General features: G+C 43.6%; 1 protein-coding gene across 3 annotated transcripts in view; it reads right to left on the bottom strand.

Moving 5' to 3' along the window:
* ZMYM5 (zinc finger MYM-type containing 5) overlaps window positions 1-27,417 on the bottom strand; it is a 90,673-nt gene that overhangs the window by 39,671 nt on the left and 23,585 nt on the right. The window contains exons 7-10 of one of the 3 annotated variants that reach the window (XM_067713854.1): window positions 24,867-24,940; window positions 24,585-24,777; window positions 21,529-21,659; window positions 1,881-2,049 (exon numbers count right to left, since the gene is read on the bottom strand). In XM_067713854.1, the coding sequence (XP_067569955.1) occupies window positions 1,881-2,049; window positions 21,529-21,659; window positions 24,585-24,696 (412 nt within the window). In that variant the 5' untranslated portion in view covers window positions 24,697-24,777; window positions 24,867-24,940. Of the gene's footprint in view, window positions 1-1,880; window positions 2,050-21,528; window positions 21,660-23,447; window positions 23,628-24,584; window positions 24,778-24,866; window positions 24,941-27,417 lie in introns of those variants that run through there. The other 2 variants (XM_067713855.1, XM_067713856.1) reach the window with 2 other exon arrangements.

Genomic DNA, 27,417 nt, shown 5'->3' with positions numbered 1-27,417 from the left:
GGAAACCCAGGTAGGACTTAGCTGAGTCCTCTGCTTCGGGGTCTCACGAGGCTACAGTTAGGGATCGGGGGCCGGGGAGGCTGCATTCTCACCTGTAGGCGTGACTGGGGAAGACCCCACTTCCAAGGTCATTCAGGCATTTACAGCATTCATTTTCCGAAGGCTGTCTGACTGAGGGCCCCAGCTTTTTGCTGGCTGTCAGCTAGAAGCTGTCTGGAAATCCTGGAGGTGGCCCACGAGTCCTGGGCATGTAGGTTCCCCCCAAATAAGCGCTCATTTCACTGAGCCAGCAAAGAGAATATCTCTGCAGTCTGCTAAGAGGGGTCCTTATATAATAATAATTAAGAGGGTAATATCCATCACCTCTGCCATGTGCCGCTGGTGAGGCTCGAGTCACACTAAAATCGTTTTCCACTAAAAAGCCCAGGCTCGGGGCTTCCCTGGTGGTGCAATGGTTGAGAGTCCGCCTGCCAATGCAGGGGACGTGGGTTCGTGCCCCGGTCCGGGAAGATCCCACATGCCGCGGAGCGGCTGGGCCCGTGAGCCGTGGCTGCTGAGCCTGCGCGTCCGGAGCCGCTGAGCCTGAGCGTCCAGAGCTCCGCAGCGGGAGAGGTCACAACAGTGAGAGGCCTGCATACCGCAAAAAAAAACACCACCACACACACTAAAAACCCCCCAAAAAACCCTCAGGCTCCCTGGAGAAATGACTGCATCAGGTGTGGGGCAGGAAATGTATCAGATGATCCTGGAACATCTTGTCATAACAGAGAGCAAGGAAACATGAAGGTTGACTCAGATCATAGCGAAAGGGCTTAGGAGCAAAGCTGAAATGACCAGGGTGACACATTATGACCATCAATAAATGATAACTACAGAGGATTAAAACCATCATGTATGTTTTAATCCCTGAGTTAATCACATCCTAATAAAATAATCCCTTAGAAGGATAATTGTAAAATAATTCATCATCTTGAAAACTGGTAACTAAAGAGAAATAATTGATTTTTTTTCTGTAGAAACTATCTCAGAATTAGGAAATTACTAATACAAAGATTCTCTCTATAAATATTCCAACTAATAAAGTATTATAAAAATTTATAAACTGTAACAGGTGTGTAGTGAACGGAGGTCTGGCCTTTACCCTCAGCTCTTGGGAGTTGATCTCTTGGTCTACGAAGTAAGGGGAGTCTTTGTCTGCCTGGAGCTTTGGCCACCAGACAGTCTGAGAGTGTGATTTAGGATGGGGGCTTTGGCTGTGCCACATCCGTTCCAAGCTCAGGAGGAAGTGGAGACAGAGGATCAGCCCAGCCACCAGAAAGGGCTGGAGACTAGAAGTTAATTCTGCCCACAGGGGCAGAGTGTGATTGATGGCTAATAAAAACAGACACCAGGAGTGTGGTGAGATGCCTGGTTGGCTATCACACCCGGGGGCGGGGAGGCAATGCCCCCATGTTCCCACATGGGGAGAACAACCGGAGATCTGCCTTTGGACCCCCGTACTTCGCCCTGGGTGGATTTCACCTGTCTCCTTTCTCTGTAACACACCGTGACTATAATAACTTCCTGTGAGTCAGTCACGAGCCACCACACCTGAGGGGGTCTGGGAAGCACGGGAAGTGAGGACGGTCTGAAGAGCTCCTGGCCCTCGAGGTGTGACTCACTCCTAGAACAGGAGGCGGGGTGACAGCAACTGGCTGGCGAGGAGGGACGAGACCAGAGTGACAGCGTGAGGAGCGGCTGCCACCTTCAAGGCTAAGCAGAGCCCCCAGGAAGACCCCTCACCAGCAGGGTCTGTAGGGTGTGGTGTGACCATAACTCTCAGAGTGTCGGAGAATGCTCGTTAGGGCGGCACCAGCAGAACTTTCTGGAAATCTACTCACCCCCGGGCTGCAGGCGGCCTCGCGTACAGCGCGGGGCCTGGAGGTCAAACATCCAGCCGGTGCGAGTTCTTTCCTTCCTGCAGTGCGCTCTCCCGCGCCCCCTGCCGACCGCCTCGGCGTCGTGCCGGCTGGAGGAGAAAAAACACCAAAGGACCCCAACCGATTTCACCTGGGAGGCAAAAGGGTAAATTTGGAGATGAGAGGCCATCAGTCCTAACCAACCTGGGTGACGTCATCCTGGCCCGCCCGCTGTCACTGCTGTCACCGCTGCCTGGTGGCCTCCTCAGCCACGGAGGCTGACCGCCAGGCCATGGCCTACACCTCTTGCCACAGGGGTTGCCTTAATTTAACTCTCCTCCAATTAGACATGATTCTTATCACACTTTTAATTCATGCAGTGCATGATTATTTATATTTTCCAGCATATATACACATATGCTTTCTTTCTTTTTTCTTCTCCTTTTTTTTTCTTTTATGCACATGTTCTTTCTCTACCATGCTTCCTGAATGCCACTTTTTGGTTCTTGTTTAATATTCCTGCTTGTTGAAATATCGCATGTATTCGTTCTTTCAGTGAGGGGCAATGGGGAAACCGCACAGCCTCTGTCATGGGAAGTGTGTGTTTGCTCTCACTCTTTTTTTTTTAATTTTTTAAAAACATTTATTTATTTTTGGCTGTGTTGGGTCTTCGTTTCTGTGCGAGGGCTTTCTCTAGTTGCGGCGAGCGGGGGCCATTCTTCATCGCAGTGCGCGGACCTCTCACTATCGCGGCCTCTCTTGTTGCGGAGCACAGGCTCCAGACGCGCAGGCTCAGTAGTTGTGGCTCACGGGCCTAGGTGCTCCGCGGCATGTGAGATCTTCCCAGACTAGGGCTCGAACCCGTGTCCCCTGCATTGGCAGGCAGATTCTCAACCACTGCGCCACCAGGGAAGCCCCTGCTCTCACTCTTGAGGCGTCATTTAAGTAGATATAGAGGTCTAAGTCGACCATTATCTTTCCTCAGCACATTAAAAATACTATTGCATCATATTCAGATATGTATTGTACCTAATGAGAAGTTTATAATTATTATAATTTGACTTTTTTGTATAAACACTTTAATTTCTCTTTTGGAAATTTTTGTGTCTTAGATATTCTGTCACTTTACTATGATTTTTGCTGTGAGGACTTCTTTTAATTATCTTGTGCAGAACTAAGTATGCTTTTTCATTCTGGAAATTCATATCTTTCTTTAATACTGGAAAATTCTCAACTATTTAAAAAAATATTGCCTCACCCTTCTTATCCCTAATTTTTCCTTTTGGATCTCTTAACAGACACATAAAAACTTTCTTAAGGGGCTTCCCTGGTGGCGCAGTGGTTGGGAGTCCGCCTGCCAATGCTAGGGGACACGGGTTCGTGCCCCGGTCCGGGAAGGTCCCACGTGCCGCGGAGCGGCTGGGCCCGTGAGCCATGGCCGCTGAGCCTGCGCGTCCGGAGCCTGTGCTCCACAACGGGAGAGGCCACAACGGCGGGAGGCACGCGTACCGCAAAAAAACCAACTTTCTTAAAAAAATTTTTTATGTGGTAAAATACACATGACATAAAATTTAGCTTTTTATTTTTTTGGCCTCACCCTCAGCAGTGAAAGTGTGGAGTCCTAACCACTTGACAGCCAGGGAATTCCCATAATTTACCATTTTTAAGTGTACAGTTCAATGGTATTAAGTACATTTATATTGTTATGAAACCACCACCATCCAGCCCCGTATTTCACCTTGTAAAACTAAAACTCTGCCCCCCATTAAATACCATCTGTCCATTCTCCCCTCCCCCAGCTCCTGGTAACCACCATTTACTTTCTGTCTTTATGATTTTTGACATATAAGTGGAATTATACAGTATTTGACTTTTTGTAACTGGCTTACTTCACCTAGCATAATGTCCTCAAGGTACATCCATGCCTTGTTTTTTGCTTTTTCTTGCTAATTTCTCTGGCAATTTGGGAAAAGAATAGTTTCTTCAACAAGTGATTCTTGGACTACTGGATGTCTATATGGGAAACAATGAAATGTGTACATTTTTACAAGTGGTTTATATACAAAAATTAACTCAAAAAACACATTAACTCAAAATGGATTAATGACCTAAATAAAAGAGCTAAAACTATAAAACTTTCAGTAGAAAACGTAGGGTAAATCTTCATGACCTTGGTAGATCTTCATGACCAAAACCTGAGCAATGAAAGATTAAATAACTTGAACCTCATCAAAATTTAAAAAAACTTGGGCTTCCCTGGTGGCACAGTGGTTGAGAGTCCGCCTGCCAATGCAGGGGACACAGGTTCGTGCCCCGGTCCGGGAAGATCCCACATGCCGTGGAGCGGCTGGGCCCGTGAGCCATGGCCGCTGAGCCTGCGCGTCTGGAGACTGTGCTCTGCAAAGGGAGAGGCCACAGCAGTGAGAGGCCCGCGTACCACACACACACAAAAAAATTTTTAAAAACTTGTGTATCAAAGGCAATTGTCAAGAAAGTGAAAAGACAACCTATAGAATGCAAGAAAATATTTGCAAATCATATATCTAATAAGGTCTAGTATCCAGAAAATATGACGAACTCTTACAATTCAACAACTAATAGGCCCTCATATCTATCAAAGGTGACCAATTTTTTTTACAAGAAATATCATAAAGGGCTCATGGTTTTAAACATATCTGATGTGTTTCAGTCTATGGAAATTATTTTATTTACTGCTCAGATTGCCTTATCTTTGTCAAGTGGGAGCCTCTTCAATTTAGCTTTCAAGTACTTTAAACATAACACGACTATGGTCCTCACTACCTCGGGTGACAAGACACTCCAGGCTCACGGTGTACATTTCCCACCCAAGACCTGGAATCAGTCATCCAGTCCTTGCGCTTCAATAGACAAAGCTGGGAAATCTGTCTCCATCTATACTCCCTCCCCTGCAAAGAGGAAACACTTCTTGAGTTCATACCAATACTGTCAATTCAAATTTAGGACTAAAGGTGTTCACTTAACCTATTCTATTGTGGATCTGTGCCTTCTTTTTTCACACTGAAAATATTCATTCTCAAGGACATTAGGAGTGATATAATTAGAAACTCCTCTTATGCTGTAGCCCATAATATGCATAAAACAGACTTAGAATAACAATAACAACACTAACACCAACATAATTACTGACAGTAGTTTTCAAAAACGTGTTTGGGGTTTCCCTGGTGCGCAGTGGTTAAGAATCTGCCTGCCAGTGCAGGGGACACGGGTTCAAGCCCTGGTCCGGGAAGATCCCACATGCCACGGAGCAACTAAGCCCGTGCACCACAACTACTGAGCCTGAGATCTAGAGCCTGCGAGCCACAGCTACTGAGCCCACATGCCACAACTACTGAAGCTCGCGTGCCTGGAGACCGTGCTCTGCAACAAGAGAAGCCACCACAATGAGAAGCCCATGCACCGCTACGAAGAGTAGCCCCCACTCGCCGCAACTAGAGAAAGCCTGCGCATAGCAACGAAGACCCAATGCAGCCAAAAATAAATAAATGAATAATAAAAAAAAAAAAACAGAATGTCTGGTGACAATCAGTTTTCTTTCATTACTTGTACTTTGGAACCCAGAGACTATTTCCTTTTTCATTTCTTTTGTAAAAAGTCTAACAATTTAAAAAATATGTTTCCATGTATGTCATTCAGGGTCAATTTTCCCAGATGCAGAGTGTTGTCCTTTCAATTTTTAAATTTTGGTACAAAATTTTCTTGAAATAGATATATATATATATATATATAGCTGCTCCATGGCATGTGGGATCTTCCCAGACCAGGGCTCAAACCTGTATCCCCTGCATTGGCAGGCAGATTCTTAACCACTGCACCACGAGAGAAGGTCCTGAAATGTTTCTTTTCTGAATTATGTTACTTCATCCCTGATTTTCTCTGGTTCTTATTTACATTGTTTTTTCAATTCTTTATAATTTTTAATGTCTTTTAACTAGTTTTGAAACACTAGGCCATTGTTTCTGTCTGTTTTGTAAGCATGTCTTCCTTTTATTTTCTTTAGGGAACTTATCTGGTTTCTTACTCTCTATTTTTAAAAAATATTAATCTTATGTAAGATTCAGCATGGATCTGTTTCAGTTATTTATTCTTACATTATAGTAGTTTCCCAAACTTTAAGGTGGGAGGTGTAATTTGTTTTCCTGACTTTACAGCTCTATGGCGCCATCTTCTGTTGCCTCTATGAAAAGTTAAATAATAAAAGGCCGCTGACCTGAGACTAAAACGACTGCCTCGCAATCCACCCTGTTTTATCTGGACTCTCTTTTTCATTTTCCTCCTTAGATCCTGAGCTGCTTAAATCTTTAACACTCCTAGGAAGAGAGACTAGGCTGGTTAGTTTTGAGAGTTTGGCGGGGCAGTCTCTTTCAGCACCTTTGTATCTTACTGACAACACGTGGTACAAAACGCTGGTGTTTCAGATTCTGCTCTCAAGTTGGCTCACAGGCCTTCCTGGGAATACCGACTGGTCTTTGGGGATTTTGCTTTTCTCTGGGGCTGTTTCTTCCTCTTGCTCCCTCTGGCACACATGCTGATACCATTTGCCTCTTGCAGCGTTAGGTGGCTCGCTGCTGTCTGCTCGTGTTTTGGAGATCTTGGGGTTGCTGTACCATCTAATTTGGTTGTAGATATCGTCCGAGGATTTTTGTTTTCTTCATCCTAGTTGTTCTGTGTGAGCTTTTTTTTTTTTAAAAAAAAAAAAAACAGAAAAATACTAACATTTTCTCTAAACCAAAAGAGATATGGTTATATTTTCAGAGCTTGAGCAGTCTTTGTTATTAAGTTCATGGCATGAAATATACTTGTCATCTTTTCATGGGATGTCAACAGCTGTCAACAGGATATCAGCATTTTTAATCTCGTTAGGGTTTTGTTTGTTTTAGGTCATGCCATTTGGCATGTGGAATCTTAGTTCCCCGACAAGGGATTAAACCTGTGCCCCTGGCGGTGGAAGCACAGAGACTTAACCACTGGACCGCCAGGGAACTCCCTTGTTAGGGTTGTTTTGACGTAACGAGGTTAGAAATATGTACAGGACTACACCTAAAACTGTCAAACTTCATGAAGAGATGTGGCCATAGCATTTAAATGAGAATATCTATTTCCCTTGGTTTAGATATTCCTGCTTGGGACCCATCTTATAGGAATTGGAGCTTCAATATCAAGAAATATATACACAAAGATATAAAAGCACATCACCTGCAGTGCTAAAAAGTTGGAAGAAAACCCTGTCAGTCCATAATTGGGGAATAGATTATTTGTAGAACATTTGCACTGTGGATTAGTCGTTCAGCTATCAAAATGAATTAGAGCTTTATCAATTAACCTGGAGAGATGTCCATAATCTATTTTGTTTAGGAAAATCTTCCAAAATTTGGAAACAAAAAAAGGTGATTACATAACAATATCTGGCTCTAGCACTTTCCAACGAGCTAGCCTTAGTGTCTTCTACTTCCGGCAATATAACAAATTGCTGTTTACAGATGATGAGGGGCCACGTGCCACAACCACTGAAGCCCGCGCACCTAGCGCCTGAGCTGCGCAACAAGAGAAGCCACCGCAGTGAGAAGCCCGTGCACCGTAAGGAAGAGCAGCCCCCACTCGCCGCAAATAGAGAAAGCCCACGTGCAGCAATGAAGACCCAAAGCAGCCCAAAAAAAATTAACCTGGGAATTCCCTGGTGGTCCAGGGATTAGGACTCTGGGCTTTCACTGCCGAGGGCCTGGGTTCAATCCCTGGTCAGGGAATTGAGATCCCGCAAGCCACGTAGCATGTTCGCCCCCCCCCCCCAAAAAAAAGGTTAACTTGTAAAAAACTAGTAAGATGTGTGCCATGGACTGAATTGTGTCCCCCACCAAGTTCTGTTGAAGCCCTGACCCCCTGTGTGACTGTTTGGAGGTGGGGCCTCTAAGGAGGGAATGAAGGTGAGGTGAGGTCACTGGGCGGGGCCTCGGCCCGGTAGGCCTGATGGCCTCACAAGAGCAGGAAGGGGCAGGAGAGCAAGGAGGCCTGGTGTGGACACGGTGAGAAGGCGGCCACTGCAAGCCAGGAGGACAGACTTCACCATGCGCCCATCCTGATGGTACCCTGGTCTCTGGCTTCCAGCTTCCAAAACTGTGAACGAATAAATGTCTGTTGTGTTAGCCACCCAGACTGTGGTCTTCGGTTTCAGCAGCCTGAGCTGGATAACACAATGTGATAAATTTTTCCTGACTAGTAAAGACTATAACCCCGAAGGTTCTGGTTTTATTTTGCTATAGCGTATTAACACTGATTTTACATATAATCTAGCAGTCACATGACAGCATCCCTTTTATCACTGTTCATATAAATCCACATTAATGATTCAAGTAAAATTTTGACAGATGCTCAGTATTATTTGTGTGGGAATTTTATCTTCCCTAATTTGAGAAATAGGTGGTGCTTTTGCCCTTTTAAAAAATTTGTGGTAAAATATATTTAACTTAAGATTTGCCACTTTCATCATGTCACGTGTACAGTGCAGTGGTATTAATTACATTCACAATGTTGTGCAGTCATCACCACCATCCCTTTCCAAATTCTTCGTCATCCCAAACAGAAACCCAACACCCACTTAGCAATAACTCTCAGTTTTGTTCTTCCCTCGTCCCTGGTAACCACGATTTTCCTTTCTGTCTCGACGAACGTGACTATTCTAGGTGGTCCATGTGGCTGGACTCGTGAAATACTTGTCCTTTTGTGTCTGGCTTGTTTCACTGAGCACATTTTCAAGGTTCGTGTTGTAACGTGTACAGAACTGCCTGCCCTTTTGTGGCTGAAAAATATTCCATCGTGTGGATGGACCACATTTTGTCTATCCATCGACTACTCATGGACCTTAGGGTTGTTTCTGCCTTCTGTGAATAATATTGTAACTTAGTGTCCAACTATCTCTTTAAATCCCTGTTTTCAATTCTTCTGGATACATACCTGGGAGGCCAATGACTGGGCCACAGGGTAATTCTCTGTTTAGCTTTTGAGGAACCACCGTGTGTGTGTTTGTTGATAGACTTTATTTCTCAGAGCAGTTTTAGGTTCACAGCACAACTGAGCAGAAAATACAGACATTTCCCGTGTGCTCCCTGAGCCCACAAGCCTTCTGCACTATGGACACCGTGAAACAAAGTGGGACCTTTATTACAACCAGTAAACCTACACTGAGACGTTCTCATCCCCAGAGTCTACAGTGTACACTCGGAGTCATTCCTGGTGTTGCACGTTCTGTGGGTTTTGGTGCCTGTATAATGACACATATCCACCATTAGAATAAAGCAGAAGAGTTTCACTGCCCTAAAAGTCCTCTGTGCTCCACCTGGCAGCCACTGATCTTTTCACTGTCTCCATAGTTTTGTCTTTTCCAGGAGGTCACATGGTTGGAATCACACTGCGTGTGGTTTTTCAGATCAGCTTCTCTCACTTAGCAATATGCACTTAGGTTTTCTCCATGTCTTTTCACGGTTTCATAGCTCATTTCTTTTCAGCACTGAGAACATTCCACAGTATGGATGTACTACAGTTTGTCCACTCATCTACTGAAAGACAAGTTTTCAGCTTTAGCAGCTATGAATAAAGCCGCTATAAATGTTTTTGTTCAGGTTTCTGTGTGGACATAAGTTTTCAACTCATTTGGGTAAATGCCAAGGAGAGCATTTGTTGGGTCCTATGATAAAAGTGTAGTTAGCTCTGGGCTTCCCTGGTGGCGCAGTGGTTGAGAGTCCGCCTGCCGATGCAGGGGACACGGGTTCGTGCCCCCGTCCGGGAAGATCCCACATGCCGCGGAGCGGCTGGGCCCGTGAGCCATGGCCGCTGAGCCTGTGCGTCCGGAGCCTGTGCTCCGCAACGGGAGAGGCCACGGCAGTGAGAGGCCCGTGTACCGCAAAAAAAAAAAAAAAATGTAGTTAGCTCTGTAGAAACTGCAATCAGAAACTGAATACGTTGAAGTTGTAAACCCCAAAGTGAGGGTGTTAGAAGGTGGGGCTTTGGAAGGTCGTTAGGTCACGAGGATGGGGCCCACGCGAAGGGGATCACTGTCCCCACAGAAGGGACCCCGTCTGCCTTGTGAGGACACAGTGAGAAGACCTCTGGCTTTGAATCAGGAAGGGCCGCCCCCAAACACCATATCTGCTGGTACCTTGATGTTGGATCTTTCAGCCTCAAGAACCGGGAGAAAAAAAAATTGTGTTGTTTATAAGTCTACTTTATTCTGTTGCAGCAGCAGGAAAAGACCAAGACAACTGCCGGGCTGTCTTGCACAGCAGGTGTGCCGTTTGCATCCCGACGGGCCGCGGGGGAAGGTTCCTGTAGCTGCACAGCCTCAACAGCGTTTGCTGGCATTTGGGTTCCTCAGTGTTCTGGATTTTGGCCGTTCTCACAGGTGTATAGTGGCATCTCATTGCTGTTTTCTTTCTTTTTTTTTTTACCAAGGGGATCCATGTTTCTGTTTGTTTGTTTCTCTTTTGGCTGTGCCGTGCGGCTTGCAGGATCTTAGTTCCCCGACCAGGGATTGAACCCAGGCCCTCAGCAGTGAAAGCGCTGAGACCGCCAGGGAAGTCCCCTATCTTAATCATTTTTAACTGCACAGTTCAGGGGTACTAGGTACCTCCATATTCTTGTGTGACCATCATCACAATCCACCTCCAGAACTTTTTCTTCGTTCCAAACAGAAACTCTGTCCCTACTGAGCGATGACAGACCGTTCCCTCCACCCCAGCCCGGGTCACCTCTATTCTACTTTGTGTCTCTACAAAGTAGGACGGCAGGCATTTTTATTTCTGTATGTGCCAACAAACATTTATAAACTCTACTGGGAATTACTGCTCATGACAGGACGCCCTCAAACACAGTAGCCACTGGAGGGCTCCAGGAGCGCTAGCTGTCACTGTTGCAATGTTTGTTCAGAATTTTGTACTTTCCAAACCAAAGTAAAAAAACACTGAAAAGTAGCACTAGATTTGCTGTAAAGCTCTCCTTCTTGAAAGACAGTTAGTATCTCCAGCTTTTGACAGGTGGTCCCCACATCTCGGTGTAAAGGGGGGACTCCATGTGATCAGAAGTCTGCTGCTTCTGGAGCAAAAGGACATGAACCACATGGAAGCTACTTGGCATTTCCCTGTTCTGCTTGTTGGTCACAAAAGACACTGTGATTGTCACATTACTTTCTGTTGCAGACACTACTGGACACTCATAAAGGTTTTCTTTCTTGCTCCATAAATGAGGTACCAGGTCACCAGAATGGCCAGCAGGAGCCATGTAGTCTGCCAGGGTCTGGCCATGGTCCCTCAGCTGGGAAGAAACAGGAAGCGTCCCCTCTTTGCCCTTCAAGGGGCCAAGGAGGTGGGAATTTTTATATTTTGTTGATTAGTGTATCCTGAGCTCCTAGAAAAGTGCCTAACACAGTCAATAAATGGAATCAATTTAAGAAGAAAAACCATACAATCATTTCAACGGATTAAAAAGAAATATTTTGGGGAATTTCCTGGTGGTCCAGTGGTTAAGATTCTGAGCTTCCACTGCAGGGGACACAGGTTTGATCCTCGGTCAGGGAACTAAGATCCCACATGCCATGTGGCCAAAAAAAAGAAAGAAAAAAAAGTCATTATAGCAAAGTTGCAGGATACAAGGTCATTTGCTATCCTATATGTCAGCAGTGAACAGGTGGAATTTTAAATTAAAAACAAAATACCACTTACATTAGCACCCTTCAAAATTAAATACTTAGGGGGTGGAGTCAAGATGGCAGTGTGGGAAGACGTGGAGTTAGGTCTCCCCACAACTAGGGTGTCTGCCGGCCGCTGGTGGGGGACTCTGACCCCCAAGAGATGGGAGGAACCCCCAAGTGAACTGGTAGGACGTAGGGAGACAGAGGGTGGAGGAGAAATGGAAGCCAGACAAGGTCAGCGCCCCTGAGGCCAGGGAGATCAGGAGAGGCAGGCAGGAGGGACACTCCCAGACCCCAGACCAGAGGAGAGGAGGGCATCTGTGCTGAGCACTTGAGCCCAGGAAACCTGCTGGGCTCCCAGGTGAGGTCCCTGCCCTCTGAGACCAGGGTGGGGGGCACGCCTGGGCCCCTTCTGTTCCTTGAGCCTAAGCCCCAGCCCCCATAGCTCCCAGGGCTTTTTCCAGCCCTGTGGGCCCTGAGCATTGGCCCTGCCCACTGCCCAACCCTTGCCCTTCCTTAGGCCCCGCCCTCCACAGCCAAGGCCTTCCCCCCACCATTTTTTTTTTCTTTTTTTCCTTTCCCTCCTCCTCTTTTCTACTATTGTGGTACTGATGTACCTTCTGGTTGTTGATTCATCTATATTTTTATTTTTACATTCTTTCTAACATATCTGTTAGTTTCCTAGTCTAATTTTGGTTTTTTACTTTGTTATTTTTCTCTCTCTCTTTTTTTTTTTTTCTGCCACCCCACGTGGCTTGCGGGATCTTGATTCGCGAGCCCGAGGTTGGGGGGAAGCTCCTGTGGTGGGACCTCCGAGTGCAAACCACTGGACTAACAGAGAACCTCAGACCCCAGGGAATATTCATTGGAGTGAGGTTTCACAGAGTTCCTCATCTCAGCACCAAGACCCAGCTCTCCCCAATAGCCTACAAACTCCAGTGTTGGAAGCCTCAGGCCAAACAAACAGTAAAACAGGGACACAATCCTACTCGTTAAAAAAAAAAAGAGAGACGGCAAAAAAATATGTCATAGATGAAAGAGCAAGATAAAAACCTACAAGGCCAAATAAATGAAGAGGAAATAGGCAATCTACCTGAAAAAGAATTCAGAGTAATGATAGTAAAGACGATCCAGAATCTCGGAAATAGAATGGAGGCACAGATTGAGAAAATACAAGAAATGTTTAACAAAGATCTAGAAGAACTAAAGAACAAACAAACAGAGATGAACAACACAGTAACTGAAATTAAAATTACTCTAGGGCTTCCCTGGTGGCACAGTGGTTAAGAATCTGCCTGCCAATGCAGGGGACATGGGTTCAAGCCCTGGTCCGGGAAGATCCCACATGCCGTGGAGCAACTAAGCCCATGCGCCACAACTATTGAGCCTGCACTCTAGAGCTCGCGAGCCACAACTACTGAGCCCGCGTGCCACAACTACTGAAACCCGTGTGCCTAGAGCCCGTGCTCCACAACAAGAGACGCCACTTCAATGAGAAGCCCGTGCACCACAATGAAGAGTAACCCCCACTTGCCACAACTAGAGGAAGCCCGTGCACATCAACGAAGACCAAATGCAGCCAAAAATAGATAAATAAAATAAATAAATTAAAAAAAAAACTCTAGAAGGAATCAATATTAAAATAACTGAGGCAGAAGAATGAATAAGTGAGCAGGAAGACAGAATGGTGGAAATAACTGCCAAGGAGCAGAATAAAGAAAAAAAGAATGAAAAGAATTGAAGACAGTTTCAGAGACCTCTGGGACAACACTAAACGCACCAACATTCGAATTATAGGGGTCCCAGAAGAAGAAGAGGAAAATAAATGGTCTGAGAAAATATTTGAAGAGATTATAGTTGAAAACTTCCCTAACATGGGAAAGGAAATAGTCACCCAAGTCCAGGAAGCAAAGAGAGTCCCATACAGGATAAACCCTAGGAGCAACACACCAACACACATATTAATCAAACTAACAAAGATTAAATTCAAAGAAAAAATATTAAAAGCAGCAAGGGAAAAACAAAAAATAACATACAAAATAATCTCCAGAAGGTTAGCAGCTGATTTCTCAGTGGAAACTCTGCAGGCCAGAAGAGAGTGGCAGAATATACTTAAAGTGATGAAAGAGAAAAACCTACAACCAAGATTGCTCTACCCAGCAAGGATCTCATTCAGATTCCATGGAGAAGTCAAAAGCTTTTCAGACAAACAAGAGCTAAGAGAATTCAGCACCACCAAACCAGCTTTACAACAAATGCTAAAGAAACTTCTCTAAGCGGGAAACACAAGAGGAGAAAAAGACCCACAAAAACAAACCCAAAACAATTAAGAAAATGGTAATAGGAACATACATATCGATAATAACCTTTAATGTAAATGGATTAAATGCTCCAACCAAAAGACAAAGACTGGCTGAATTGATACAAAAACAAGACCCATATATATGCTGTCTACAAGAGACCCACTTCAGACCTAGGAACACATACAGACTGAAGGTGAAGGGATGGAAAAAGATATTCCATGAAAATGGAAATCAAAAGAAAGCTGCAGTAGCAACACTCATATCAGATAAAATAGACTTTAAAATAAAGACTGTTACAAGAGATAAGGAGGGACACTACATAATGATCAAAGGATCAATCCAAGAAGGCAATATAACAATTATAAATGTTTATGTACCTAACATAGGAGCACCCTAAAACATGAGGCAAATGCTAACAGCCATGAAAGAAGAAATCAACAGTAATACAATAAGAGTAGGGGACTTCAACACCCCACTTACACCAATGGACGTGTCATCCAAACAGAAAATAAATAAGGAAACACAAGCTTTAAATGACACAATAGACCAGATAGATCTAATAGATATTTATAGAACAATCCACCCAAAAATGGTAGAATACACTTTCTTCTCAAGTGCACATGGAACATTCTCCAGGATAGATCACATATTGGGTCACAAATCAAGCCTTGGAAAATTTAAGAAAATTGAAATTGTATCAAGCATCTTTTCTGACCACAATGCTATGAGATTGGACATCAATTACAGGAAAAAAACTGCAAAAAACACAAATATATGGCGGCTAAATACTGTGCTACTAAATAACCAAGAGATCACTGAAGAAATCAAAGAAGAAATAAAAAAATACATAGAAACAAATGACAATGAAAACAGGAAGACCCAAAACCTATGGGATGCAGCAATAACAGTTCTAAGAGGGAAGTTTATAGCAATTCAATCTCACCTCAAGAAACAAGAAAAATCTCAAATAAACAATCTAACCCTACACTTAAAACAATGAGAGAAAAGAGAACAAATAAAGCCCAAAGTCAGTAGAAGGGAAGAAATCATAAAGATCAGAGCAGAAATAAATGAAATACAAATGAAGAAAACTATAGCAAAGATCAATAAAACTAAAAGCTGTTTCTTTGAGAAGATAAACAAAATTGATAAACCCTTAGTGAGACGCATCAAGAAAAAAAGGGAGAGGACACAAATCAATAAAATTAGAAATGAAAAAGGAGAAATCACAACTGATACTGCAGGAAAACAAAGGATTATAGGAGACTACTACAAACAACTATATGCCAATAAAATGGAAAATCACAAAGAAATGGAAAAATTCTTGGAAAGCTACAATTTTCCAAGACTGAACCAGGAAGAATTAGAAAATATAAACAGACCTATCACAAGTAATGAAATTGAAACCATAATTAAAAATCTTCCAACAAACAAAAGTCCAGGACCAGGTGGCTTCACAGGCGAATTCTGTCAAACATTTAGGGAAGAGCTAACACTGACCCTTCTCAAACTCTTCCAAAAAATTGCAGAGGGAGGAAGGAACACTCCCAGATTAATTCTACAAAGCCACCACCACCCTGATACCAGAACCAGAAAAAGATATCACAAAAAAATAAAATTATAGACCAATATTACTGATGAACATAAATGCAAAAATCCTGAACAAAATACTAGCAAACAGAATCCAACAGCACATTAAAAGGATCATACACCATGATTAAGTGGGATTTATCCCAGGGAGGCAAGGATTCTTCAATATACGCAAATCAATCAATGTGATACACCACATTAACAAATTAAGGAATAAAAAACATATGATCATCTCAAAAGATGCAGAAAAAGCTTTTGACAAAATTCAACACCCATTTATGATAAAAACTCTCCAGAAAATGGGCATAGAGGGAACCTACTTCAACATAATAAAGGCCATATTATGACAAACCCACAGCAAGCATCATACTCAGTGGTGAAACACTGAAAGCATTTCCACTAGGATCAGGAACAAGACAAGGATGTCCACTCTCGCCACTCTTATTCAACATAGTTTCGGAATTCCTAGCCACAGCAATCAGAGAAGAAAAAGAAATAAAAGGACTACAAATTGGAAAAGAAGAAATAAAACTGTCACTTTTTGAGGATGACATGATACTATACACTATACATAGAAAATCCTAGAGATGCCACCAGAAAACTACTAGAATTAATCAATTAAGCATTAATTCATTAATGAATGAATTTGGTAAGGTTGCAGGATACAAAATTAATGCACAGAAATCTCTTGCATTCCTATACACCAACAACAAAAAATCAGAAAGAGAAATTAAGGAAACACTCCCATTTACCGTTGCAACAAAAAGAATAAAATACCTAGGAATAAACCTGCCTGAGGAGGCAAAAGACTTGTACTCAGAAAACTATAAAACACTGATGAAAGAAATCAAAGATGACATAAACAGATGGAGAGATATACCATGCTCTTGGATTAGAAGAATCAATATTGTGAAAATGACTATACTACCCAAAGCAATCTACAGATTCAATGCAATCCCTATCAAACTACCAATGGCATTCTTCACAGAATTAGAACAAAAAAAATCTTACAATTCATATGGAAACACAAAAGACCCCGAATAGCTAAAGCAATCTGGAGAAAGAAAAACGGAGATGGAGGAATCAGGCTCCCCGACTTCAAACTATACCACAAAGCTACAGTAATGAAGACAGTATGGTACTGGCACAAAAACAGAAATATAGATAAATGGTACAGGATAGAATGCCCAGAGATAAACCCACGCACATATGGGCACCAAATTTATGACAAAGGAGGCAAGAACATACAATGGAGAAAAGACAGCCTCTTCAATAAGTGGTGTTGGGAGGGCTTCCCTGGTGGCGCAGTGGTTGGGAGTCTGCCTGTTGGTGTGGGGGACATGGGTTCGGGCCCTGGCCCGGGGGGATCCCACATGCCGCGGAGTGGCTGGGCCCATGCACCACAACTGCTGAGCCTGAGCTCTGGAGACTGCGGGCCACAGCTGCTGAGCCCATGTGCCACGGTTGCTGAGGCCTGCACGCCTGGAGCCCGTGCTCCGCAGTAGGGGAGGCCGCGGCAGTGGGGGGCCCACACGCCGCGGCGGGGGGTGGCCCCTGCTCGCCACAGCTGGAGGGAGCCCGTGCACAGCAGCGGGGAGCCAACACAGCCAAAAATAAGTAAATAAATAAATTTATATAAATAAATAAATAAATAAGTGGTGTTGGGAAAACTGGACAGCTACATGTAAAAGAATAAAATTAGAACACTCCCTAACACCATACACAAAAATAAACTCCAAATGGATTAGAGACCTAAATGTAAGACCAGACACTATAAAACTCTTAGAGGAAAACATAGGAAAAACACTCTTTGACATAAACCACAGCAAGATCTTTTTTGACCCACCTATTAGAGTAACGGAAAAAAAACAAAAATAAACAAATGGGACTTAATTAAACTTAAAAGCTTTTGCACAGCAAAGGAAACCATAAACAAGACAAAAAGACAACCCTCAGAATGGGAGAAAATATTTGCAAATGAAACAACAGACAAAGGATTAATCTCCAAAATATGCAAACAGCTCATGGAGCTCACTATCAAAAAAACAAACAATCCAGTTAAAAAATGGGCAGAAGACCTAAATAGACATTTCACCAAGGAAGACATACAGATGGCCAAGAGGCACATGAAAAGATGCTCAACATCACTAATTATTAGAGAAATGCAAATCAGAACTACAATGAGGTATCACCTCATGCCAATCAGAATGGCCATTATCAAAAAAGCTAGAAACAGTAAATGATGGAAAGGGTGTGGTGAAAAGGGAACCTTCCTGCACTGTCGGTTGGAATGTAAACTGATACAATCACTATGGGAAACAGTATGGAGGTTCCTTAAAAAAACTAAAAACAGAACTACCCTGTGACCCAGCAATCCCACTGCTGGGTATATACCCTGAGAAAACCATAATTCAAAATGAGACGTGCACCACAGTGTTCACTGCAGCAATATTTACAATAGCCAGGACATGGAACCAACCTAGATGTCTATCAACAGATGAATAGACGAAGAAGATGTGGCACATATATACAATGGAATATTACTCAGCCATAAAAAGAAACGAAATTGAGTTATTTGTAGTGAGGTGGATGGACCTAGAGCCTGTCATACAGAGTGAAGTAAGTCAGAGAAAAACAAATACTGTATGCTAATGCATATATATGGAATCTAAAAAAAAAAAAAAAAAAAGGAACTGATGAACCTAGTTGCAGGGCAGGAAAATAAAGAGGTAGACATAGAGAATGGACTTGGTGACATGGGGTGGGAGGGTGAAGCTGGGGCAAAGTGAGAGTAGCATCAACATATATACATTACTGAATGTAAATAGTTGGCTGGCAGAAGCAGCAGCATAGTACAGGGAGATTGGCTTGGTGCTTTGCGATGACCTAGAGGGGTGGGATAGGGAGGGTGGGAGGGAGGCTCAAGAGGGAGCGGATACGGGGCCATGTGTATGCATATGGCTGATTCGCTTTGTTGTGCAACAGAAACTAACACTGTATTGTGAAGGAATTATACTCCAATAAAGACCTATTAAAAAAACCAAAAAACAAAATTAAATACTTACATATAAATTTAACAAAATATGTACAAGATCTATATGAGGAAAACTACAAACCTCTAATAAATGAAATCAGAGAAGAACTAAATAAATGGAGAGATAGCCCATGTTCACCGATAGAAAGACTCAATATTGTCACCATGTCAGTCTTCCCAACTTGATCTATAGATTCAATGGCATCCCAACCAACATCCTAGCAAGTTATTTTGTCGATATGGACAAACTGATTTTTAAGTTTATGAGGAGAGGGAAAAGACCTAGAAGAGTCAACACAATACTGAAGAAGAACGACGTTGGAGGACTGATGCTACCTCACTACCAGACTTACCATAAATTTACAGTAATCAAGACACTGTGGTATTGGTGAAATAATAGACAAATAGATCAATGGAAAAGAATAGACAGCCCAGAAATAGACCCTCATGGGTATAGATCAACTGATCTTTGACAAAGGAACAAAGACAATACAATGGAGCAAAGATAATCCCTTCAACTGAGGGTGCCCAAATAACTGGACATCCACATACAAAAAAGAATCTCGATACAGAACTTACACTCTTCACAAAAATTAACTCAACATAGATCACAGGCCTAAATGTAAAATGCCAAACTATAAAACTTCTAGGAGATAACATAGCAGAAAACTCAGCTGACCTTGGGTATGGAAATGACTCTTTAGATATAACACCAGAGGCACCGTCCTTGAGAGACATCAAAGATAAAGTGGATTCCATTAAAATGAAAAACTTGTGCTCTGGGAAAGACAGTGGCAGGAGAACAAGAAGACAAGCCACAGACTGGGAGAAAATATTTGCAAAAGGTGTGTCTCATAAAGGACTGTTAGCCAAGATGTACAAAGGACTCTTCAAAACAGAACAATAAGAAAACACACAACCTATCTGACACATTGTAAATCAACTATATTTAAAAAAAAAAAAGGGGGGGGACTTCCCTTGTGGTCCATTGGTTAAGAATCCACCTTCCAATGCAAGGGACACAGGTTCAATCCCTGGTCTGAGAAGAGCCCACATGCCACAGAGCAACTAAGCCCATGTGTCACAACTACTGAGCCTGCACTCTAGAGCCTGCGAGCCACAACTACTGAAGCCTGCACACCTAGAGCCTGTGCTCCACAACAAGAGACGCCACCACAAGGAGAAGCCCGCGCACCACAACGAAGAGTAGCCCCCATGTGTAGCAACAAAGACCCAATGCAGCCAAAAATAAAATGAAATTATAAAATATAATAGTAATAATAAATAAATAAATAAATAAAGGGACTTCCCTGGTGGTCCAGTGGTTAAGAATCTGCCTTCCAATGCAGGGGACCCAGGTTCAAGCCCTGGTCAAGGAACTAAGATCCCACATGCTGCAGGGAAACTAAGCCCGAGCACCACAACTACTGAGCCTGTGAGCCACAACTAAAGAGAAGTCCATGCGCCACAAGGAAGAGCCCACGTGCTGCAACTAAGACCCGACGCAACCAAAAATAAATAAATAAAGTATTTTTTTAAAAGAGAAAGAAAACACACAACCTGATTTAAAAAATGGGCCAAAGACCTTAACAGACACCTCATCAAAGAAGATATTCAGATGGCAAATAAGCATATGAGAAGATGCTCCACATTATATGTCATTATGGGAATGCAAATAAAAATAGCAATACGATACCACCCCTACTAGAATGGCCAAAATCTGGAACACTGACAACACCAAATGCTGGAGGGTGTGGAGCAGCAGGAACTCTCACTCACTGCTGGTGGGAACGCACAATGGTGCAGCCACTTTTTTTTTTTAAATAAATTTATTTATTTACTTATTTTTGGCTGTGTTGGGTCTTTGTTGCTGCGCGCGGGCTTTCCATAGTTCCGGCGAGCGGGGGCTACTCTTCATTGTGGTGCACGGGCTTGTCACTGTGGTGTCTTCTCCTGTTGTGGAGCACGGGCTCTAAGCATGTGGGCTCCAGTAGTTGTGGTGCGCGGGCTTCAGCAGTTGTGGCGCACGGGCTTAGTTGCTCCGCAGCATGTGGGATCTTCCCGGACCAGGGCTCGAACCCGTGTCCCCTGCATTGGCAGGAGGATTCTCAACCACTGCGCCACCAGGGAAGCCCCAGTGCAGCCACTTTGGAAGACAGTTCGGCAGTTTCTAAAAAACTAAACCTACTCTTACCATATGATCCAGTAACCATGCTCCTTGGTAATGACCCAAATGAGCTGAAAACTTACGTCCATGCAAAAACCTGCACACAGATGTTTATAGCAGCTTCCTTCATAATTGCCAAACTTGAAACAACTAACATGTCCTTCAGTAGGTGAGTGGATGAATAAACTGTGGTGCATCCAGACAGTGTAATATTAGTGTGAAAAACGAGCTATGATGCCATGAAAAGGCATGGAGGAAACTTAAATGTAAGTTATGAAGAGAAAGCACCCAATCTGAGAAGGTTTCATGCAATATGATTCCACCATTATGACATTCTGAAAAAGGCAAGGCTACGGAGACAACAAAACGAAAAGATCAGTGGTTGCCAGGGGTTGTGTGGGGAGAGGGATGAATAACCAGAGCACAGAAGACTTTTAGGGCAGTGAAAATACTCTGTGTGATACTATAATTATACATGTTTATAAACCCATAGAACGTACAACTCCAAGAATGAACCCTACAGTAAACTATGGGTTTAGGGTGATTATGACGTGTCAATGTAGGTTCATCAACCGTAACAAATGTATCCCTACAGTGGGAAATGTTGGTATCCGTGGATGATACACGTGGCGGGGGCGGGTCTATGGGAACTCTCTGTGCCTTCCTCTTAATTTTGCTGTAAACCTAAAGCTGCCATGGAAAAATAAAGGCCTAAAAAAAAAAGAAAGTTTCTCAACCTAATAAAGGGTTTATTATTCAGAGTTTGATGCAGACAACAGGTGCCCTTCAGGTATTCTAATCAGGAGAGGATTGTTACCTACGTGTATTTGTCTCCCCACACCCATTCTCCACTTTCTTCCATCTTGCCCTCTGATCTGCGAAGGTGCACGTGCATGGACCACACCACACAGGCTCCTGTGCCTTCTGACCTCCAGTTGAGTCTGGAAGGAAACTGGAGGGAAGAATAATGTTGCTAGATAAGATATGGATGTCCAGTTAAACTTGGATTTCAGATAAGCAATGAAAAATTTTTTAGTGTAAGTATGCACCAGGCAAGGTTTGGAACACATTTATGCTAAAATATCATTCGTTGTTTAACTGAAACTCAAAATGAGCTAGGTGTCTTTTTTTCTGTTTGCTAAACTTGACAACACTAGGGAGGAAGGAAAGTGAAGTGGAAACATCCCCGTGGGGTCACTGTGGTTCAGCTGAGTCCCTTGACCAAAGGCCACAGTTCCACCTCGAAGCCTCTCGTTCAGCTTTCTCCCTCCGGGTCGGGTACCACCCCGCTGGCGTCCTCAGGGCACACTCAGTCCCTGGCTCTACATGACATTCTCCTCTGTGGTTTCCCTCCACCTTGTAGTTTCCCTTCATCCTTTAAAATAGTACTTTTATTAAAACGTCATCCAGTTACTGAATGTCTTATGAGGACGCTCACTGATACAGGATTCAGTACTAGGAACTAGGTGCTTTTAACATCACGGAAGGGTTGGAGGAGTGGAAACTAGGCTGTGATGGCTAATTTAACATACCAGTTTCTCTGGATTATGGGGTGCCCAGATATTTGGTTACACGTTATTCTGAGTGTGTCTTGAAGGGTGTTTCTGGACAAGGTTGGTATTGGAACCGGCAGTCTGAGTACAGCAGATATAGCCCCCGTCCCCAGTGAAGGTGCCCTGCCCCCAGTGAAGCGGGGTCTCAGTCAAGGCACTGAAGGCCCGGCGAAAATACAGAGGCCGAGCGAGGGAGTGTTCCATCTCCGCCTGACTGTCTTCAGCCTGGGATGCTGGTCCTCACCTGTCTTGGGACCAGGACTCAGAATGCAACTTACACCATCTCTCTGTTCCCAGGCCGCAGGATTTGGACTAGATTTAGAGCATGACCTCCCCTCTTCTCAAGCCTTGGGACGCAGCTGCAGCTGTCCTGTCGGCTGTCTCTGGCTGCCAGCTTGCTGAGTGCAGACAGTCACGGAGCCAATTCCTTAAGGTCTCTCGGTCGCTCTTTCTCTCCACCTACCCTATTGGTTCTGTTTCTCTGGAGAACCCTGACTAATAGATTTTGGTGCCAAGAGTGGCTCTAGAGGAGCAGAGTATTAAAGATGAGTTTTCTGAATTGGTCTGCAGTTTCTAGAATTGGCCCCTAATCTAATTATATAAAGACGCTAATGACTCTAGTTCCAGTAGTAAACAGTTTACCAATGGTCCATGGTGTGACCTGGCGATCGAGACGCACAAAATATATCCATTGGATACTCCTAACAGATCGCCTGTGAGAAGCAAGGAGGCAGATGACTGTGTATATGATATTTGTGAGCATTCTCTTCCTCTGCAATCTCTTGTATTTTTATTTATTTATTTTTTATTAATTGATATTGAGTACAGTTGCTCTACAATGTTGTGCTACTTTCTGCTGTGCAGCAAAGTGAATCAGTTATAGGTACACATATATCCACTCTAGTTTGGATGTCCTTCCCTTCTAGGTCACCACAGAGCACTGAGTAGAGTCCCCTACGCTATGCAGTAGGTTCTCATTACTTATCCATTTTACACATAGCAGTGTGTATATGTCAATCCCAATCTCCCAGTTCATCCCACCTCCCTTCCCTCCTTGGTAACTGTAAGTTTGTTTCCGACATCTGTGACTCTGTTTCTGCTTTGCAAGTAAGTTCATTCGTATCATTTTCCTAGATTCCACAAATAAGCAATGTTATATGATATTCGTTTTTCTCTGTCTGACTTACTTCACTCTGTATGACAATCTCTAGGTCCATCCATGCTGCTGCAAATGGCATAGTTTCGTTCTTTTTCATGGCTGAGTAATATTCCACTGTATAGATGTGCCACGTCTTCTTTACCCATCCCTCTGTTGATGGACATTTAGGTTGCTTCCATGTCCTGGCTACTGTAAATATTTGCAAGCATTGTGGAAAAACTAATGAACATAATGAGATCGACTAGTTGCTGGACAAAGTAGTGGAAGAAAAGGGTGAGTTCAGGTACTCAGACTCCCAGCTCAAGTGTTGTATAATGAGCCGAAGGTGGCTGTGTCTTCCCTGAAGGAGACCCTTATCTCTTGTAGCGCCAGGGCTGAAGTGGCTGAAAACAAAAAAGCACAGTCTCCTCCTGTGACTTACAGTGAAGCACAAGGCAAGCTGAACTGCCAGTCGCACAGTGTTTGCTGTGGAGGTGAGGGTGCTGCTTTGCGAGCATGGGATTCTGCGAGGTGGAACGGGGGGGTGGGAAGACCCTGGGGAAGGTGGAGACACTGAGCCCCGAGTTCTGATGAGTCTTTTTGACAGGTGGAGAGCCCCACACCCCGTGGAAGTAGCCCCCGGCCCCCATCCCCTTCCCCGGTGGAGTCGGGCTCTTTGCCCCTGCCTGGCCTGAGGCAGTTCACAGGGGGTTCTCCTCAGGAGCCATCGCCTCGCCACCCTAGCCCCGTGACTCGCTAGTCACGCACCAACGGGTAGCTAAAGGGGGGGCACGAAGTGTGGCCCCTGAGGAGGTGCACTGCACTCCAAAGAACTCCTTGAGTCTCTAATTTTACAGCCAGGAGTCTGGGGGAAGGGTGGGGACGGACACTGAGAGGCTGGGAGAACGGTGGAGGGAATGTGAGTCCAGATCAGGCTAATTTATTGATTCGAGTGCACGAAGCAGAGACTACACTGAACGCTGCCGCCTCGGAGTTGGAAAACGCTATCTGGTTGGTTGGCTGAAACGTGGACCAAAAGTTGCCCGAATCGTGAGCTGGAAATAGCAGAACTGCCTTAGTTTAATGAAGAGGCAGGGAGACAAAGGCTTAGGGAGATTCAAATGTTAAGAGTGGATTTGTCTTTTAAGACGTACTCACCAGCACTGGAAAGGTCCAGAACACCTACCTTTCACTAATACTGGAAGAAATACATTTGTGAGGGGAGAGCTGTCACCCTTGAAGAGCTCCGTGGTCACTCTTCTCTGTCGGCCGGACCTTCCAGTGGGAACTGCAGTCATGCTTTGGGAAACCGAAATGCCAGGGAATAACTGGATCCCAGGTGGGAGGGGCCCACTGCCAAAGGCTAGTTGATGGTGTTCCTACAAATAAGATAGATAGGAGGACTATTGCGTCCTTACTTTATGTGTAGAATCAGAAAATTTCTAGGTCAGTTGAATAGAAGTCTCACCTGAATCAGAAAATCAGGGCGTCATGGCCCGTCAATCAGTTCCCACACTTGAGCTAGTTTACAGGCTCAGGGCCCTTGAATGAACAAGAGAACAGGTCCTCAGAGCAAGGTTCCCAGGTCACTGCCTGAAATTCATGCTGTTAATCTTCCTCCCAGCCTTCACCAAAGGCACCGATGGCCTTTTACCAGGTTCACTGTGCTTTAGGGAAAAGGAAATGATCAGACTTTTCAGGGACTACTGGACACTGGCTCTGAATGGACACTGATTTCAGGAGAACCCATGTCCCTGTGGCCCCCCAGTCAGAGTAGGGGCTTGTGGAGGTCAGGTGATCAATGGAGGTTTAGCTCACGTCTTTCACACAGTGAGCCCCGTGGGTGAGCCCCATGGGTCCCCAAACACATCTTGTGTTTTTCTCCCAGTTCCACAATGCATAATTGGAATAGACAGCAGCTGGCTGTACCCCTTTACTGGTTCCCGGACTTGTGGAGTGAGAGCTTAGGGGTGAGAAAGAACACGTCCCTGTCCATAGGCCCACCAGGAGCAGTTTGCTCTCAGCTGGCAAAGCTGGCAATTAGACCTTCACTGTCCTACCTCGGAGGATATCAGCTCTCCAGCCCTATGTCAGAGTTTAGTTCACAGGGGTCTTGATCACATTTGTAAGTGTACAATACATTATTGTGAAGGAGCTCTTTATATATTCTGGCTATGAATCCCTTAACAGATACATGGTTTATAAATATTTTCTCCCATTCCATAGGTTGACTTTTCACTCTGTTGATTGTTTCTTTTTCCCTTTTTTTTTTGTTGCTTGTTTCCTTTGCTGTTTTTAATTTTGATATAGTCCTATTGTCTGTTTTTGTTTCTGTTACCTGTGTTTTTGGTGCCATATCCAAGAAATAATTGCCAAATCCAATGTCATGAAGCTATCCCCCTATGTTTTATTCTAAGTGTTTTATAGTTTTAGCACTTCATCAGAGGTCTTTGATCCATTTCAAGTTAATTTTTATATACGGTGTAAAGTAAGAATCCAACTTCAAAAGAAAAAGAAGTGGAGGTGTCATATGTCCTGATTTCAAAACATGCCACAAAGCTACAGTCATCAAAACAGTGTGGTCCTGACATAAACACAGACTTGTAGACCAATGGAATGAATAGAGAACCCAGAAAAGAACCCTCAAGTACATGGTCAAATGGTCTTTGATAACAGTGCAAGGGTCCAAAATGTAGTTGCTTATGCTAAGCCCATGTCACAAAACTGACACTTAATTATAGTTTTAGTTGTCTTACTTAGATTATTACTAGTTAAGTAATCTGCCTTATAGACCCCTTCCATCCCCTAAAGGAAAGTAACTTTGTAATAACCAACATGATTTTTGCAGTTTTGCCTCATATAATTTCCCTGTTCCTGCTCCCTTCTGCCTATAAAAGCCTTTCATTTTTTTTTTAACATCTTTATTGGGGTATAATTGCTTTACAATGGTGTGTTAGTTTCTGCTTTATAACAAAGTGAATCAGTTATACAAAAGCCTTTCATTTTGTGCAGCTTTTTTTTTTTTTTTTTGCCGCACTTTGTGGCTTGTGGGATTTTAGTTCCCTGACCAGGGATTAAACCTGGGCCCTTGGCAGTGGGAGTGTGGAGTCCTAACCGCTTAACCACCAGAGATTTAAAAAAAATATTTATTTATTTATTTGGCTGTGCTGCGTCCTAGTTGCGGCAGGTGGGATCTTTAGTTGTGGATGCAGACTCTTAGTTGCGGCATCCAGGATCTAGTTCCCTGACCAGGGATTGAACCCGGGCCCCCTGCACTGGGAGCACAGAGTCTTAATCACTGGATCACCTGGGAAGTCCCCTTCTGTACAGCTTCTTGAAACTCCTTTCTATCTGCCAGATTGGATGCTGCCAAATTTGAATCGATTTTTGGTCAAATAAACTCTTTAAAAATTTTAATATGCCTCAGTTTATCTTTTAACAGTCTCTTCAACAAATGGTATTGGAAAAACTGGATATCAACATGTGAAAGAAAGAAGCTGGACCCTTGCCTTACCCCATATACAAAAATTAATTCAAAATGGATTAAAGACCTAAATGTAAGACCTCAAACATATAAAACTCCTAGAAGAAAACAGGGGAAAACTTCATGGTATTTGATTTGGCAATGATTTCTTGGACATGACACCAAAAGCACAGGCAACAGAAGCAAAAATAGAAAAATGAGACCACATCAAACTTAAAAACTTCTGCATAGCAGAGGAAACAATCAACAGAGTGAAAGGCAATTTACATAACGGGAGAAAATATTTGCAAACCATATATCTGATAAGGAATATATAGAACTTCACAATAATATAGTGTATACTTTAAAATTTAAGAGAGTAGATCTCGTGTTAAGTGCTCTTAATATAACAAATAAATAAATAAATTTGGAACTCTCATGCAATATTTTTGGGAATGTAAAACAGTGCAGCCACTATGGAAAACAGTATGGAGGATCCTCAAAAAATTAAAAACTTAATTAGTGTGTGATCCAGCAATCCCACTTCAGGGTATAA

This window comes from Pseudorca crassidens, chromosome 18, assembly GCF_039906515.1.
Source record: "Pseudorca crassidens isolate mPseCra1 chromosome 18, mPseCra1.hap1, whole genome shotgun sequence".
Taxonomy (NCBI): domain Eukaryota; kingdom Metazoa; phylum Chordata; class Mammalia; order Artiodactyla; family Delphinidae; genus Pseudorca; species Pseudorca crassidens.
Note: the sequence above shows the minus strand (reverse complement) of the source record. Positions and strands in the feature narration are given on the sequence as shown.